At 48.0% G+C, this 16984-nt stretch overlaps 6 protein-coding genes across 6 annotated transcripts; 4 read left to right on the top strand and 2 right to left on the bottom strand.

Moving 5' to 3' along the window:
* Nucleotides 1–235: 235 nt before the first annotated feature.
* Nucleotides 236–1558, top strand: FVEG_13575 (hypothetical protein; the record flags this gene model as incomplete). The annotated part of the gene is made up of 2 exons (XM_018902933.1): nt 236–319; nt 383–1558. 2 exons carry the CDS (start codon nt 236–238, stop codon nt 1556–1558), a joined length of 1260 nt encoding a protein of 419 aa, XP_018761784.1.
* A 945-nt stretch (nt 1559–2503) lies between these two features.
* Nucleotides 2504–3429, bottom strand: FVEG_17556 (hypothetical protein; the record flags this gene model as incomplete). Its single annotated transcript, XM_018906799.1, has 2 exons — nt 2504–2527; nt 2572–3429. The coding sequence occupies 2 exons, from the start codon at nt 3427–3429 to the stop codon at nt 2504–2506; spliced, it is 882 nt and encodes a 293-aa protein (XP_018761783.1).
* Nucleotides 3430–3488: 59 nt separating this feature from the next.
* On the top strand, nt 3489–6390 carry FVEG_13574 (hypothetical protein; the record flags this gene model as incomplete). The annotated part of the gene is made up of 3 exons (XM_018902932.1): nt 3489–3526; nt 3574–5070; nt 5121–6390. The coding sequence occupies 3 exons, from the start codon at nt 3489–3491 to the stop codon at nt 6388–6390; spliced, it is 2805 nt and encodes a 934-aa protein (XP_018761782.1).
* A 1184-nt stretch (nt 6391–7574) lies between these two features.
* FVEG_13573 (hypothetical protein) lies at nt 7575–9145 on the bottom strand (the record flags this gene model as incomplete). The annotated part of the gene is made up of 2 exons (XM_018902931.1): nt 7575–9049; nt 9100–9145. 2 exons carry the CDS (start codon nt 9143–9145, stop codon nt 7575–7577), a joined length of 1521 nt encoding a protein of 506 aa, XP_018761781.1.
* A 1254-nt stretch (nt 9146–10399) lies between these two features.
* Nucleotides 10400–13253, top strand: FVEG_13571 (hypothetical protein; the record flags this gene model as incomplete). The annotated part of the gene is made up of 2 exons (XM_018902930.1): nt 10400–11673; nt 11723–13253. The coding sequence occupies 2 exons, from the start codon at nt 10400–10402 to the stop codon at nt 13251–13253; spliced, it is 2805 nt and encodes a 934-aa protein (XP_018761780.1).
* Nucleotides 13254–14209: 956 nt separating this feature from the next.
* Nucleotides 14210–15450, top strand: FVEG_13570 (hypothetical protein; the record flags this gene model as incomplete). Its single annotated transcript, XM_018902929.1, has 3 exons — nt 14210–14255; nt 14309–15048; nt 15094–15450. The coding sequence occupies 3 exons, from the start codon at nt 14210–14212 to the stop codon at nt 15448–15450; spliced, it is 1143 nt and encodes a 380-aa protein (XP_018761779.1).
* Between the last annotated feature and the right edge of the window lie 1534 nt (nt 15451–16984).

Raw genomic sequence — 16984 nt, 5'->3', positions numbered from 1 at the left:
CCGAGCTCCGACGGGTGATTTCTCCACTTGTAAGACGGTTCTGTATTTAACCGGCACTAACGTTCATCACTTGAGGGGTTTGCTGCATTTAGTTAAAGTGACACCTTTAGCACGGCCCTGACCTTCTTTCCTCGCAATCAAACCTTCGTTCACAAGTGACATAACCCTCCCAACTAATAAGCGACGAGTGTATGTACGACCCTCGACACATAGCTGAGCCAGTCACTCCCTCGAGATGAGGTCTCCCTTCAAGTGGGTAACAGTATGGGCACCAACTCCTCAACCTACTGAGGAGGCAGATATGCCGCCTTATCCGTTTGTAAGGCCAGCCAAGTTCCATGGTTCCTAACAAAGGGCTTTCTGACCATTATTGCTTGACTAGACGCAGCGTGGGGTCGCTTTTCAGAATACCACCATCCGACAGACGTTGAGAGTGACAGCCAGCGGTGACTGTATCCGGATTCGCCTGTCCAACTTGTTTGGATTGGAGACATTGCACATCTCAAGAGCTGTGATTGCTGTTCCTCGGCCACACGACCCGCTCGCTCCTGGTGGTTCTCCCTCGATCTTCAAGGAAACAGCACAGTGGGTCCTGTTTGATGGCGAACAACAGATCTCAGTGCCTGGAGGCTCCCACGTGGTATCAGACAGCTTCAATTTCCCAATCCAAGCGGGACAGGTCTTATCGATTACCATCTTTCTCCAGAAAGGCCATCATTCTCGACAGATCACCTCCCACCCAGGCAGTCGCACAGACTCCTGGCTCTGTCATGGCGACCAGTCGATGGCATCTGAACTCTCTGGGCCTGATTTACAGTCGTCGACACATTGGTATTTCCTCTCTGGAGTCGAAATGTGTCTCGATGCTACTCATCACGGAACCCTGGTTCTCCTGGGCGACAGCATAACTGACGGGCGCTGTAGCACAGATAACGCAAACGACCGCTGGCCAGACCTTCTATTCGACCGTATGCAGCAACATCCATTCGCGCAGAATATTGCCATTATCAACCAGGCCGTGGGGGGCGGAAGGGTTCTACAAGATGGCAAAGGACCAAGCCTTTTGAGTCGTGTAGATCGTGACGCGATCTCTCAGCCAGGTCGACGCTATATCTTGGTTTTTCATGGGGTGAATGACATTGGGACGGCAGAGTCTAACCTCGTCTCTTTACAAGAGGTCACAAAAGCTCTGAAAAAGGCATATCGCCAGATTGTTTCACGCTGCCATGCGCACGGCTTGTACGTCTTGGGAGCCACTATTGGGCCAATGGGTGGTAACAAGCCTTATGGAACCTGTGAATTACGTGAAAGGGCGCGCCAGGATGTCAACGAATGGATCCGGAAGTCTGGCATATTTGATGCCGTGGTAGACTTTGACTACGTCCTGCGATCTACTAAGGATGCTAGTCGACTGAAGGAAGAGTACAACTCCGGAGACCACTTGCACCCAAACGTTGCAGCGTTCGGAGCAATGGCAGCTTCCTTTCCATTGGATGTTTTTGCGCAATTTGGCCCAATTGAGGCTTCTGGCTGTGAGCTTATACCACGCAGTGCTTGAAGAAATTCCAACGATAGCTTTAGAGTCTGTATGAGCTCTTTTTCAGATTAAAGGATCCTATTTCCTGGCCTGACATGAATCCCAAATCCCTTAGCCACTCCTTATCTCTCGCGTTAGTAGCAGGCATGTAGAAAGTGCCCAGAGCCGGTGAAAACTCAATTCCTCATAACACCAAAAGTCTAAGTATGCTGCAATAAAGCAGTCTTGATACTATATCACAAGTCACATTCCTGCCAGACGAGCTATAAAAGGCCAGCTCGTACCCAGCGGGTTCAGATTCCAATTGAAGGTGAACCTGCCGGGTATATCGGAAGTGAATAGGAGGACTAGCGCTTCCATTAGTTTAAAAAGTTCATTCAACTCTTGTGTAGTCTTGATTACGTATACAAGATCCGCATTTAACTATCCAGAGAAATGGTCCAACTATGGAGTTGTCTCCAGCAGCTCTTTAAACTTTCCCTTTTTCAGAGATCGCCGCTTAGTTGCTATCAATTAATTGATTTGAAACCCTCCACTTCTTGCTACTTAGACATACAGATCTCGGCATCTCGGTAAAATTAAGACACTAGCTTGAAGTAAACCGTTATAGATAGTGAGACACGGATCAACGGCAGTTTGCTCGTATTCAAGTCACCGGTATAGGAATCCCGATGGCAATGGCTCTTTGTGTCGTCGTGGAAGATCACGTAGCTGTCATTCTTTATGCTAAGTATGCAAAAAAAACCTTATCTGCCACGCTTTGCAAGAGATTGCCATAACAGTGAGAGGTAGAATTAAAATCGTGATCATAAACAACGTTATGTGAAAATTCCAATATATATACCTATTCAAATGCGCCGCTTGTAATACTCTCTCTGTAGATTATTCTCATCATTCGTTCAAGCTTCCTACCTCAGTCTCCCTTTACACTCGTTTTATAACCCCGGAACTAAAATACTAATGCGCTTAACACCCTTCATTCTCCTGGGCCTTGGCCTGGGAGTTATAGGTGACTCTTCAACTATAACTAGTACCTCATCTTCATCGGTCTCTACCAGCTCATCATCTTCCTCTCCCAGCTCCAGCTCTGTCAGCTCCTCGTCTGAATCTGCTATCTCTAGCTCTATCAGCTCTAGCTCTGCCAGTTCCAGCTCTGTCACCTCCTCTTCAGTATCTGCGTCTACTAGCTCCAGCTCTGCTAGTTCCAGCTTTGCTGGTTCCTCATCAGCATCGGCATCTGCTAGCTCCAGCACTATTAGCTCTTCGTCTGCCAGCTCCTCGTCGGCTAGCTCCTTATCTATTAGCTCCACTTCTGCCAGCTCAACACCTTCAGCTAGCCCCTCATCTGCCTCTCCCAGCTCCAGCTCTATTAGCTCCTCATCTGCCTCGGCATCTACTAGCTCCAGCTCTATAATCTCTTCGTCGACTAGCTCCTCGTCGGCTAGCTCCTCGTCAGCTAGCTCCTCATCTGTTAGCTCCTCTTCTGCCAGCTCGACACCTTCAGCTAGCTCCTCATCTGCCTCTCCCAGCTCCTTATCTGCCTCTCCCAGCTCCTTATCTGCCTCTCCCAGCTCCAGCTCTGTTAGCTCCTTATCTACCTCAGCATCTGCTAGCTCCAGCTCTATAATCTCTTCGTTAGCTAGCTCCTCGTCAGCTAGCTCCTCGTCAGCTAGCTCCTTATCTGTTAGCTCCTCTTCTGCCAGCTCGACACCTTTAGCTAGCTCCTCTTCGAGCTCCTTATCTGCTTCTACCAGCTCTACCTCTGCTAGCCCCTCTTCTGCCAGTTCCACCGGCATCAGTACATCGACCTCTAGCTCTTCTGTCCCTGCCAGCTCTAGTGCTTCTATCAACTCTTCTGCCAGCTTAGCATCTTCGGCTAGCTCCAGCAGCATCAGTTCATCGGCCTCTATCTCCGGTGCCTCTACCAGCTCTGGTGTCTCTACCAGCTCTGATGTCTCTACCAGCTCTGGTGTCTCTACCAGCTCTGATGTCTCTACCAGCTCTGGTGTCTCTACCAGCTCTGATATCTCTACCAGCTCTGGTACTCCTGCTAGCTCTGGTGCTCCTGCCAGCTCTGATATCTCTACCAGCTCTAGTGCTCCCGCCAGCTCTGATATCTCTACCAGCTCTGGTGTCTCTACCAGCTCTAGTGCCCCGGCCTCGAGCTCTGCCCCTGCTCCTCAGTCTACAAGCTTCTCTACCTCTACCACCTCTACATCTGTCACCACCACCTCAGCATCCATTATCAGCTCTCAATCTGTATCCCTCGACTCAGGTGTCTCCTATGGACAAGGTGCCTCACCCCAGACAGACTCCAATGGTAACGTTGTCGCCGTTGACTTGGTAGCTGGCGCGAACGGTGAGGCGACATTCGATGTCGCTGTTCAAGCCTCCTCTTCCCCCAGTGGCAGCTCCACAACCCTCTCATTTGAATACACTGTCAGTGCTTTTAAACGCCTGCGTGCCAAGCGCGCTTTCGAGGGCTGCACTCTGACCATCACGGTTGACGGCAATGTGGTTTACTCCGGACCTGTTGCGTCGACACCTGCTACTTACAGCGAGGCTAGTCAGCCGTTTGTCGCGGAAAGCAACCCGAACATTAAGTTTACACAGACTTGCGGTACCAGTCCCGTAAACCTGGCTGTTAAGAAACTTGCCCTTGTCACTGCTGCGGTTCCTATCGCTACGACTGGTTCTGTCGACGTAACTCAGACTGCAAGTGAGACATCTATTGAATCTGTCACTGAGTCTGCCACTGAGTCTGTTACCCAGTCTGCTACTGAGTCTGTTACCAAGTCTGCTACCGAATCTGTTACCCAGGCTGCTACTGAGTCTACTTCCGAGTCTGCTACTGAGTCTGCTACCGAGTCTACTACCAAATCAGTTACTGAATCCGTTACTGAATCAGTTACTGAATCTGTTACTGAATCTGTTACTGAATCTGTTACCCAGGCTGCTTCTAAGTCTACTTCTGAGTCTGCTACTGAGTCTGCTACCGAATCTGTTACGGAATCTGCTACCGAGTCTACTCCCGAGTCTGCTTCAGAGTCTGCCACTAAGTCTGCTACTGGTTCTTCTACTGTCTCTACTACCGAGTCAGCTACTGATTCAGCTAGTTTTACAACTGAGTCTGCTACTGGCTCTGCTACTGGCTCTGCTACTGGCTCTGCCATCAAGTCCGCTACTGGTCTTACTACTGAGTCTATTACTGGCTCTGCTACTGGTCTTACTACTGAGTCTATTACTGGCTCTGCTATTAAGTCTATTACTACAGGTTCTGTCACTGGCCTTACTACTGGTTCTACTACCACTGGCTCTGTTACTGGTTCCATTACCCATTCGACTTCCGCTTCCTCTAGCTCTGCCAGCAGCGTGGTCAACCCCCTTGCGGTTGGAGACTTTACTCTCTTCGGCTGCGCCCGCTCTTCTGCTGGTTTTCCCACCTTTGAGCTCGCTAGTTCTAGCGATTCCATGGACCTTAACGTTTGTGCTTCCCTCTGCTCCGACAAGGCCTACTTTGGTGTTTACAACACGTAAGTCCCATTTAACCTCTGTCGATAAACACCTCCCTAACAAAACTTAGTGACTGCTACTGTGGTGAGGAGGTTAGCTCCTCAAGCGTTACCCGTGTTGCCATTGATCTCTGCGATACCAAGTGCCCTGGCGACAGCTCTGAGTTCTGTGGTGGTAAAGCCGCTTCCAGCCGTATCATGCGCCGTGCAATCCCAAGCAACATCCTCCTCACTGTCTACGTTCACGTTGTTGCTAGTACTGTCACTAAGTTGGCTACCATTACTGCGACTGTCTCTGGCACCACCACTATCACCACTGAAGTCACCAAGACAGTTCCTGGCCCCAACCCTACTACCACTGTCATTGAGGAGATCTACATCTGCATCAATGGCAAGTGCACTGCGGAGTCTAACTCTGGCTCCCGTGTTGTCTACGTTATGATTGAGGCCAATGGCGCCGAGTGTGATAACGAGTGGGTGTATATCTCTTCCGCTTGCTCATGCCAGGGTGGACAGGAGTATACCGCTATCTTCTGCTCTGGTGGCAGCTGCATTGGCGAGACTGTCTATAAGGCCTCTGAGTGCCACGACTGGTACAACTACGAGAACTTCTTTATCCCTGCTGACTGCGGCTGCGGTAAGCAGGGTGAGGCTGCTATTAAGTTCATTCCTTGGGAGAATAAGTGGGGTACACCCGAGGAGTGCAACGAGCAAGAGGTTCCTGTCTGCTCTGACTGCACCTACGCAACTCACTACGCCATGGGCAACAGCACCACCTCTGGTTCCAACGGCAACTCTGGCTCTGGTAGCAGTAGCTCTGAAACCGACAGCGGCAGCTCTGGGTCTCCCTCTGGTTCCGGCAGTTCCGGTTCTGGAAGTGGTAGCTCTGGTTCTGGAAGATCAGGAACCGGCACTTCTGGTTCTGGTTCTGGCAGCGGTAGCTCTGGATCTCCGTCTGGCTCTGCAAGTTCCGGTTCTGGTTCTGGAAGCTCTGGTTCGGGCAGCGGTAGCTCTGAGACTGGCAGCGGTAGCTCCGGATCTCCCTCTGGTTCTGGAAACTCAGGATCTGGCAGTTCCGGTTCCGGAAGCTCTGATACGGGCGGTTCCGGTTCTGGTAGCGGTAGCTCTGATTCTCCCTCTGCTTCTGGCACCTCAGGATCTAGCAGTAGTGGCTCTGGCTCTGGCTCTGGCTCTGGTTCTGGCTATTCTTCTGGTGCCTCTAGCTCTACTGTTAATACTGCTAGCCCCTCTGGCGTTCCCGTTACTGCTGGTGCCGTCAAGCAGACTAGCACTTCTATGGCACTCGTCGCTGCTATCGCTGTTATCGCTTCCCTCTTCTAATAGCTATCTACTCTTGTCTTTCAAGATATCTACCAGCAGTGCCTGCAGCAAGATGCGGTTTACTACCATGCACCTATTGTCTTACATACTGTTATACTTCACTTCTATTCCGCTTTTCTTGCTCTAGCTGGGCTTGCGGTTCTTCTGCCTCTTTATACACTATGAGAGTATCAGTATTAGCAACATCATACATATAGACTCTCTAAATTTATACCATTTATATTTAACTGATACCTCTTCATATCAGACATTCTGTCTTTCATCCGTCTAGAACTCTCTCCACAATCATTAACCTACTGTGCACTGACAACCATCAATTTTGCCTCTCTGTATAGACATATCAACGCGGGTATTGGGGGTCAACGTCAACGCCTTGCCGAAATTGGGCATGCACTACTCAAAAGCCTCTTGTATGGCGATGACTATTTTGCAGTGTGCGAACAGAGATTTCCTGATCATCATAACGAACCATACCCAGTCAACTGGATTAACAAGGATGAAAGAGAATTGAAAGAAAATGCTTAACTACTGACTCGAGAAGATGCGTGAGAACTACTGCTTCATTGTTCTCAGTGGGACAACACAAACGAAAGCACGTGATGGCCTACATCGCTCTCCCAGCCTCATGCGCTACTGTGACTGCACCGATACCGAAGCATGTGACCTTCCAAGTCCTTGAAAAGAATAGATAAACTAGTATATGGGGGGTAAGATAGAAGCCATGGGTGAGCACGAGTGTTACAATGGAGGAGAGGATCTACGTGCGAGGCGCGTGATATGAGTTATTAAGAAGGAATTTTGCTTAGCTTCATACTGATGGTGATAAAAGCGCCCCTTGCGTAAAGAACTATGGTATCCAAATCCAGTTTGCCATTCACCGTAAGTATCAAGTTGAAGCAAAGTGTTGCCGGGACTTCTTCACTGATTGTGTAAACTTTGCCGAATGTTTGGGGCACCTTCAGCTGTCAAGTCCAGGTTGCCAGATTCAAACAGCCCTGAACATCAAAACCGGCATACCAAGCATCTTACATCCGAATCAGCCCAAAAGATGATTTCGACGATAGAAATGGTTCGTTCATGTCGGCGCGTTGACAAATAAATTGACACCAGGTCAAGGGGCTAAGAAAATGCGCATCAAGTCATGAGGTACCGAAAGCTATTCTACTACAAGAACGTTTATCACATCAGACTATCTCGAGTATTCTTGTGACGGTACGCTCCAGGATCTCATCGGCCATCTCCCGCGGGACAATTCCATCTTCATAAGTCGCAGTGACAACTGTATCCCCCCCTTTAACACCGCAAACATGGAAGATAGCCCCGTGTGTGCCCTGGTTGCCATTTACGGCTCCAGCTGAGAATTGCATATCATCGATCCGCCAAAGCCCTGTGCTCTTCCCGTCGTACTCTACTTTCGCATTATCGAATGAACCAATGTTAGAAACGCTGAAAGTAGGCTTGAGAAGGAGAGATATAGAGGGAAATCCGTTGTCAACCACGTTCTCTAGATCTGTCCCCAATCGCTTCACCCCGATCCAGTTTCTTATAGCTTTGCCAGAAATAGCACGTGTCATCTCATTCTTATAATCCTTGACCAGGTCCCATACAGAGTGGCAGTCGAGCGATGTCTCTTTGCCATTGCTTTTCGTAACCAGGACTTGGCGGAATGGTCTAAGTTTGTGCCAGAGCTGCCAGCTTCCTGCTGCATTCACAAACGTTCCATTCTCTGTTCCTCCACCAACACGAGCCATGGGAAGGCTGGGTCTCAAGTCAAAATTGAAGCGTGTTGCTCCTATCTTTGCGTTCGGGTAAAACTCGTTGGCAAGGACGATGGTAAACATTGTAATGAGTAGAGGTGTGAAGGTGGTGTGATTATTACGACATGCGGTGAGTATCGTCGACATGTTTTCTGCTGGTATACGATACGACGAAATGCGCGTGACGGTTCTATCCTCTGGCTTTGCCACTGCAGTTGCGGACTTGAGGTGAGGCTTTGAAGGGGGAAGATCGCCATAAATGCGATTGTTGCTGTAAAAGAGCTTGACAAACAGCCAAACTAGCTGCGTCCAAATCAACTCTAAGATGCTGTCTTTCCCTTCCCAAACATCTTCCGGTTCGATGGGGGATTGTACATTCTCGTCTGCATGCATGAGGGTATCAGGATGAGACACATGCATGGTCTTTGCAACTGTGGGGGAATTGAGTGAGGCAAGAAATTCGCGATGAAAGACCATCCCGGATATACCATCACCCAAGGAATGATGATAGACAAAGATAACATTGTTCCCTTTCACAAGAAGCTTCCACAAGGGGCGATCGGGTTCATCATCAGGCCACCAACACGCATTATGGGCTCTCTCAAGATCATCCGAAGTGACCTCATTATTGTTTTGGTCACAGTCTAAGACTTCGATGCATTTCTCCAAGTCGATAGTGGGCAGCCGGGCGGTGTGCAGCTCGTGATTACCTCGATTAGGAGATGGTTTCTGAACAAAGACGTGCCATAAGGCAGGATGAGCTTGCACAACATGGCGCAGTGCTTCAATGATGACGCTTTTGCTAAGTTCTTGTCCATCGACGCAGGTATATCGCGCAGAAACCAGGATGTTTGACCATATACCTAGGCGATGGTAAAGATACCACGTACGCTGTAGAGAACCTGCAGCTGAGGTTAGTTTGTTCAATGAATAATTCTTGCTCGAACCATACCTGTTCCTTTCACCAAAGTATATGCACCAGGAGGTTTTCTATCCATTTTGAGCTATTTTGTCAAGACGAGGTACCGTAATTATGTTTGATGTTTGTTGTAAGCACTGTTGGAAAATAAGTGGAGCTCATAGCCTTGAGGGCTGTGAAGACTTACCCTTGCTCGAAATGCGTGCGGAAGCAAATTATGCCGAAGTCGAACTAAGACGGACTTGGAATAGGTTGGGCTTCTTGGCGCGTCGCGTTATAAAGACGCGACAGAGAAGCGTACGTTCGGACATTGAGCTGATGATAAATGTAGTGAAACGAAATGAATATGATATAAGAATGAGGGTGGCTCGGTTCTGACGATGGCGTCATGTTGTGTTAGGAGAGATTAAGGCCATAGTTTCCAGCCCGAATAAGAGCAAAGTGGGCTTAGCGTTTTGCAAAGAGAACGAAGACAACAAGTTTTCTAGCCACATTCGCTACCCTGGACATAGCCGCATGCAATACAGATCACCCACGCCTAATCATTCCTCGAATTGCATTATGAAGAAGACTAAGCACTTTCTGTCTACTTACCTTTTTTTTTTTTTTTTTTTTTTTTTTTTTTTTAATTATTATCAGCAGGCTTGTCTATAACACCAGACATGCAGAACTGCTCTCAATTGTCAAGCGCAGAGCACATCACACTGCCACCATCATTAAAAACGCTTGATACCTGTGGAATCCTCACTTTGGCTATGACAGGCGGTGAGCATTAAACTATACAGTAGAAGAATCGTTCACACAGCTGAGATGCTGGCGACAGTCCATAGCCAAGAGGCTCTATAGTTACAAGATCTGTTGGTCTTGTTATCCTGCCGCTGCACAATCCTTCCTCTTGAGCAGTCCCCATCACATGATCTTTGGTACAGTCCGTCATTCTACCCCACGTATGTGGGTAACAAGCAACATGTATCTAGGTAAGGACATCGCCGAAGAACTGGCTTGGGGATTTTCAGGCAGTGAGACTTGGAGTGGTTGGTGGTCATTGCTTTGAACAAAGCTGACTGGGCAAAAATAAAGCAATATCTGCACTGCCAACAGGTTGAAAACGCCACCAATTTCTGGATCAGGCTGCCAACAGAAAATGACTTGCATAGCCACTGCGGGGGAAAAAACAAATATATGAACCTCTGTATTTTCCCTTGCGCCATCCCTCAAAGCCTGGTGTCTTTTGTTTCCCTCACTGACCTGGTGCTTTAAACCGATTCCTTCGACTGCCGCCATTGACCACGCATCAACAAATCTCGTTCCTTGCACCAAGCGATCCTAACTTATGGCTGAAGCACTAGGTGTTGTCGCCAGCGCGATTGCGGTCATCCAGATCTCCAAGGAAGTAATTAACGCGTGCAAATTCTACATTGAAGCACTACGCTCCGATGCACCTACCAGCTTACGCACCATTTTGATTGAAGTGTCCACACTCAAGTCCGTTCTTGAGAACCTGGAGTTCATATCGAGATGCGAAACCTTCACAACCACCTTGCAAAACGGACTAGCAGCTTCTGATGGTCCTATCGAGGGCTGTAGGGTCGCAATGGTAGCGCTAGAGAAGCTGTTTCCGAAACAATCACTCCACAACGGACAGAACGCTTCAAAACGGCAGAAAGTCCAAGCAACATTTGCAACATTGGCATGGCCTCTGAAGCAGGGCCAGGTACAGGACCTTCTCCAGCAGATCAGCCGTCATAAAGAGGATATCAAGCTCGCTCTGACGACAGAGGTCACGAAGGATATAAAAGATATCAAAGCAGCTTCTGGAGAGATCCGCTCCATCTTGACAGAGGAGCAACGCTATAGAGTGTGCAACTGGCTCACATCAACCGATCCCTCACCAATTCACAATCGATCGCGCAAACTATATGAAGATGGAACTGGAAGCTGGATGCTTCGCTCACAGCACTGGGCTGGCTGGCTGGCTTCGAGTACTCGATGTCTTTGGGTCCACGGTATCCCAGGTTCTGGCAAGACCGTTCTCGCATCTTGGTTGATTGAAAACGTCCAAAGCCATTGCAAGAGGGTTTCAACAAGAAAATCGCCTTGCGTGAATGTTTACTACTACTGTTACTTCGGCCATCATCAAGACGAGTCCGCCCCGTTTCTTAGATGGGTCATCACTCAGCTCTCACGCCAGGCAGACGTGATTTCGACTTTAACACATGATCTTTACAGACGAGGTGGAGAACCGAGCACTCCTGAACTTCTTGATACGCTAGAACAGATTCTCCAAGTGTTTAGCAGAGTGTACATTGTGATTGATGCTGTGGATGAGAGCGACCCTCGTGAAGAACTCCTTGAGGTCATTCAGACTCTCGTTACCGACCAAAGGCTTTGCAATATTCAGATCCTTGTGACGAGTCGCGAGTACATCGATATTGAGCGAGTGATGGAGAACATATCCGTTTCAGTCCCAATGGCAAATGAATTAGTCGAACAGGATATTCGTCTTCATGTTCAGTCAATCCTACGATCAAACCGAAAGTTTCGATGCTGGCCCAATGATCTTCTCGTTGAGGCTGAAAATGCTATTAGTACCAAGGCGAAGGGAATGTAAGTGTCGTTTGCGCTCAGACTATTGCTCGGTTAACAACATATATAGGTTTCGGTGGGCCGTTTGCCAACTACACGAATTGCAGCGTTTGAAGGTCGATAGCGAGGTGGTTAGCAAAGCTTTGGAGCGACTTCCTAAAGATCTAGATGAGACTTACGACCGAACTTTTCTCCGGATACCACGAGAGGATTGGAAATTTGTATCTCATGCTTTTCAATGGCTTTGGTTCTACGGCCAGCTCGGCCCCCCAGAGAACGGTACTCCATCAGTTCTTCTCTTGGATGCAATCAAAAGCAGTACATGGCGGACAGAAAATCACAATAGTCATGTTCTATATAACTCAGAGAGACTACGGGAGCTTTGTGGATGTCTTATCAGTAGTCTGGAAGACTCCATATCATTCGCCCACTACACGGTCAAGGAGTATCTGGACTCAGATCGCATACGACAAGGCCCTCTCTTCACCTTTTCCACTGAAAAGCACAAGGTTTTGTCCACACGCTTGGATGTCTTGTTTCTCCAGGCACAAACATATACACTACAGGATCTTAAAGACCTCGAAGCAGGTGCCTATTTGCAATTGAATGAGCTGGATCTTTGGAGCAGCCCTAGCTTTCATTCTGTTTATTATGCAATGGAATCACTCACCGTATGGGGCGAAGAGATATCTGAGAGCGATGACCTTTATGCGCGGATGAAGAGTCTCCTACATCACTCAAAACAGTATTTAACATGCCTTAATAAGCTGCGCTATAATGAAGCAGGTGGGAAATGGATTCATCTACTCTCAGAAATTGGATTTAGCAGAGATAGAGATTCTTGGACTATCGACTGGAACGAGCATTCAACAGACCGCGATGCGTCGTTGCTTCTGAGCCTGCTTCTTATGACTGACAATCCAGACTCACCTCTATTATCCAGATTTATCATCGAGGCACAGATTGAGGCAGTCTTCAGCAACAACATACGCCTAAGAATAGAGGGTTACACTTACAATTACAAGAAGAACAGAGGTTGGGACGCGGCTCTTGGACTATTCGAGTTTGATGGACCACTAATTCAAATAGTAGTTCAATTCTTTGAACCGAACTCGAGGCGCCTTGAAAGTTTGCTGGTTAGCTACACTGGACTTTACAATCCTTCCACAACTCTCGTCTATTTTATAGGCCATCATAGGTCATATCCCCCTAGCGATGCAGAGGATGATGGTCCTTCCTTTTGCCCACTGCGGCATCTATTGGAAGCTGGAGCTCAACCCAATCTCCTAGGATATCCCATGACACCACTGCAGATAGCTGTTGCGGCCAGAAACGTTGAAGGAGTTCGTTTGCTACTGCATTTCGGGGCTGATCCAAATTATATTGGCGATACGCTAGGTAATGCTTGGCCAACAAATAGCGTAATGGCCAGCTTTGACCAGTTCCATGGTATGTCGCCTCTTCGCATTTTCAGAAGTGGTGATATTGTTTCTTTGGCGGCGGATTATAGGGAAAAAAGCGAACCGAGAAGGGAAAACATAGAGGACCTACTGCGTGGATATGGTGGGATGGACTTCCAGTTGGGCCAGGGCGAACCATAGACGGGAAAGCTTGGGGAAGTCAGTGTGAGGGGACTCCTGTAACCTCAGCCACGGTGAAGAATAATTAGGAAAAATAGAACAATAAATGATCTGATGGACACGCAAGCTGGCATAGCCCAAGTCTCGAAGGATGAATAAGGTCTAGACCATTCCTGACACAGCCAATCAAATCCTTGACGTGACGTGCGTCGTGAGATCACCATTTTGCGCAAATGACCCGTGCATTCGGCAATTAGAGACTGGAAGACAAAGAGACATACCTGGCACTCTTGATGACGACAATAACAATATCTGGAGCTTTGTTGTTTCACAGGCAACTAATTTACTGCGCCATGATCTCAAAGTAGTTAATGGATTAAATACGTGACAGCCGTGAAGAGATTCGTTCTATATACTGTCTAGGACATTGTCATTTAGACTTGCCTTTAGACTTAATTGCAAGCAAAATGTTGCCGACGGTACACATACCTCATTTGCCCTCGCCGTCTTGATTTGAACTGCGCAGCCCAGCTTCTGAAACGCATGGCTAGCACAGCCATCGTCAGATCAAAGTCGCATTGTTCTAGAGCCACGTAAGTCGCCAGCCCTAAAACAGTAAAACTCGTATCTCATCGCCAAGAAAAAGAGATCTCTTGGCAGGCACGGACCACGATCCCCCGTTGTTAATCGGCGAATGCTTAATTTATGCTGGGTCTAGACGCTGGTCATCACAATTGCAAGTGCTGTGATTGGCTTGTTTTGGAACCACCGTGCTGGGAGGGTTACGTAGGCTTGGCTTTTGTGGCTTGGAATGCTTTTCACAGTGAGAGGATGTTTATCCTCGGTTCGAGGGAGGTGGCTTGGGGTATAAGGAGGAAATTGGCCCAGAGAAAGGGTATCCCAGATTGCCAAGCATTTCAGGCGTGTTTTGACTCGTTATTTCTGCTGCAATTTGTCTACTTTTGTTTATGTTCAAAATGAATAGTTCTCTAGACATCGTGTTTGCCTTTGTATTGGCACTCTGTGAGTAAGGACCCCTTGTTCAATGACTAGAGACTTACATTTACTCCCTTCAGTCGCCACCATCGTACATGCCTCCCCGGCGTCCTACTGCGACGCATCGTCAAGCAAAGTATGCTACAGTTGGGCTGTTCCATCGTCAACCTCCTCTCTCTATATTCGTCTCGAAGCCCCTACCACGTACCAATGGGTCGCCATCGGCACCGGATCCCGCATGAGCGGCTCGACGATGCTTGTCATATACCAAGACGGCTCGGGAAATGTCACGCTGAGCCCTCGCAAGGGACACGGTCATGATATGCCGGCGTATCAGGCCGTGAGCGGTATCAAGCTTATCGAGGGAAGCGGCGTGTCGAATAGTACAATGGTGGCCAACATCTACTGGAAAGATGCAGGCATATCAGGGACTGCTCAGTGGATCAGTGCCTGGAAGAAGGGTAGCCCACTTGACACAAGCGATGCAAGCAGTGACTTCGATGAGCATGATGGAACGGACAATTTCTCTGTTGACCTCTCTAAGGCTACCGTCAGCGGCACCTCCAACCCTTTCCTCAACTCGTCCAACACGACTCCAAGCGACAATGCTGTCTCTGGTGGTGGTGGAGGTGAAGATCATACTGGCTCAGCGCACGGTGTTATCATGGCAGTTGTTTTCCTCGTCGGGTTCCCTATCGGCTCCGTTCTCATGCCTCTACTCGGGAAATGGCTCATCCATGCCTCGTGGCAGATCGTCGCCTTCGTAGGAATGTGGATTGGCTTTGGGATTGGGAAGATCGCTGCGGATCGTGGCGGCGATGTAAGTCGTATGCATCATTTATCAACATTAACTAACATTCTATAGTGGTTTCACGAACCTCATGTTGTCCTTGGCACGATAGTGTGCATCTTGATGATCGTACAGCCTGTCTTGGGATGGATGCACCATAGAAACTACGTTAAATACCAACGTCGAACAACAATAAGCTATGGACATATTTGGTACGGCAGAGGTATCATGATTGTCGGTATCATCAACGGAGGCATTGGGCTGCAGTTATCTGGTACATCAACAGGCTTGATTGTTGGATACAGTATTGTCGGCATTCTCGTCTCTGCTATTTACGCTGCTGGCGCTGTCCATAAGATGGTTCAGATGAAGAGGAAGGAACACGAATTGCTGTCGGATCCATCAAATAGCGCTCTTGAATTGCGGGCTTAGTTTAGAGTTGCCAAGCCATTTTGCCAACTCATTTAAGATTCTGGGTAGCCTAGCTCTTTGTTCTTTGATCCAGAACGTCTGCATCACATGGTGAGTATCACTCATGTACTCCCCTGTGCGGGAGAGTAAATCCTTACTGGCATGGGCATAATGAATATTACAACTGGTCTTACCGATCCTTTTGTTCTCGTGTAGTGCAACCTGTGGTGCCAGTGGCTAAAAGTCCATCGCGTAATTAAATACAGAGTGTCAGATCTCACTGTCTTAATTACTGACCATTAGCCGCAGCTCTGTCTTGCTAATTATTGTAGCCCAAGCCTTGGTTGGAGCCATTCGTTAACCTTGTTTACTATAATAAGCATTCCGGTGGAGGTCTCTATCCTGCCTGGATAAGGCCTGATGATTGGACTGCTGATGTGAAGGAGTTCTTTTTCGCACTATAACAGGGTGAGTTTTTGCTCAAGATAGTGTATATTATCTGCATCTAAGACATTTCTTTGATTGGGAAACCAAAATAGACCTCTTGGAAATTTTCAATGCTAGGCTTTAGTGAATTCTGGCCGAGTCTGTCCAGAGACCAGCCACAAATCCCCCAATCCTGGGCGGATCTTGCTTCGGACACAGCGGGCAATGGCGTAACAGTGTAGCCAATGTTGGAATTACTGTTAACGAGACCCATCTCAACAGCAGGGCATGGATTGCTCAAGAGTCTCCGGTTTCCAGCGTTCGATTTCACGAAGAGGATGGCTTATTGGTAGTGTGGCCGTTTCGCGAGGCGTAACAACCTGACGAGATTGTAATGCACGAACTTTTTTATCCTATCCAGTCTTTGGTGAAAGACTTTACTTCACAGGCATAGCAATTCTAATCATCTTTTGATCTATCTATCGTTGCTGGATATGAACGCTGGGAAGTCATTTAATTCACCGACTAATCACCAGCTCTTCCGAGCGCTCTGTTGGTAACAGAACTTGGAGGAGCCGCCGAAAACACGATAACTCCAACTAGAACCGATACCATGTACATGATCACACCATACATATCTTGATCAGACTTTATGAACACGACAGGAATCCATCAGTATGTCAGGAGGATTTGTAATTATACCACCAGCAGGTCTAGGGACAGTCATTTTCCGATTTACTTCCATATTCTGATATTGGATCGTCGACCTTAACAAGAGATTTGCCCCACGCTGCCAGCCAAGTTGAGTTACTAAGCTAGCATTGGGTGACAAAGCGATTCTTGTAATCAGTGAATTATCGGCGAGGCAGCCGTTGAAAGTATTTGTGTCAGTGTTCAACAAGAGCAACTATAGGGACAAAGACAGACAGTGTCATATTGTTCGTCAGTCACGGGCGTTTCCACGTTTCTGAACGCCTAACATGAGATTCCGCTCCTCCTTTTCCGCTTTCAGAACCTTTTCTCATCATCAATCCCTTTCCCAGCATTTTTTCGAGAACCTACCCACATAGCAACCTCTTTGACCATCTTGGTATCTACATAACCAATACTCCCAAAAACATAACAAACA

The sequence above is a fragment of the Fusarium verticillioides genome, chromosome 8 (assembly GCF_000149555.1).
Source record: "Fusarium verticillioides 7600 chromosome 8, whole genome shotgun sequence".
Taxonomy (NCBI): domain Eukaryota; kingdom Fungi; phylum Ascomycota; class Sordariomycetes; order Hypocreales; family Nectriaceae; genus Fusarium; species Fusarium verticillioides.
This window is presented reverse-complemented; position numbering and strand designations above follow the sequence as displayed.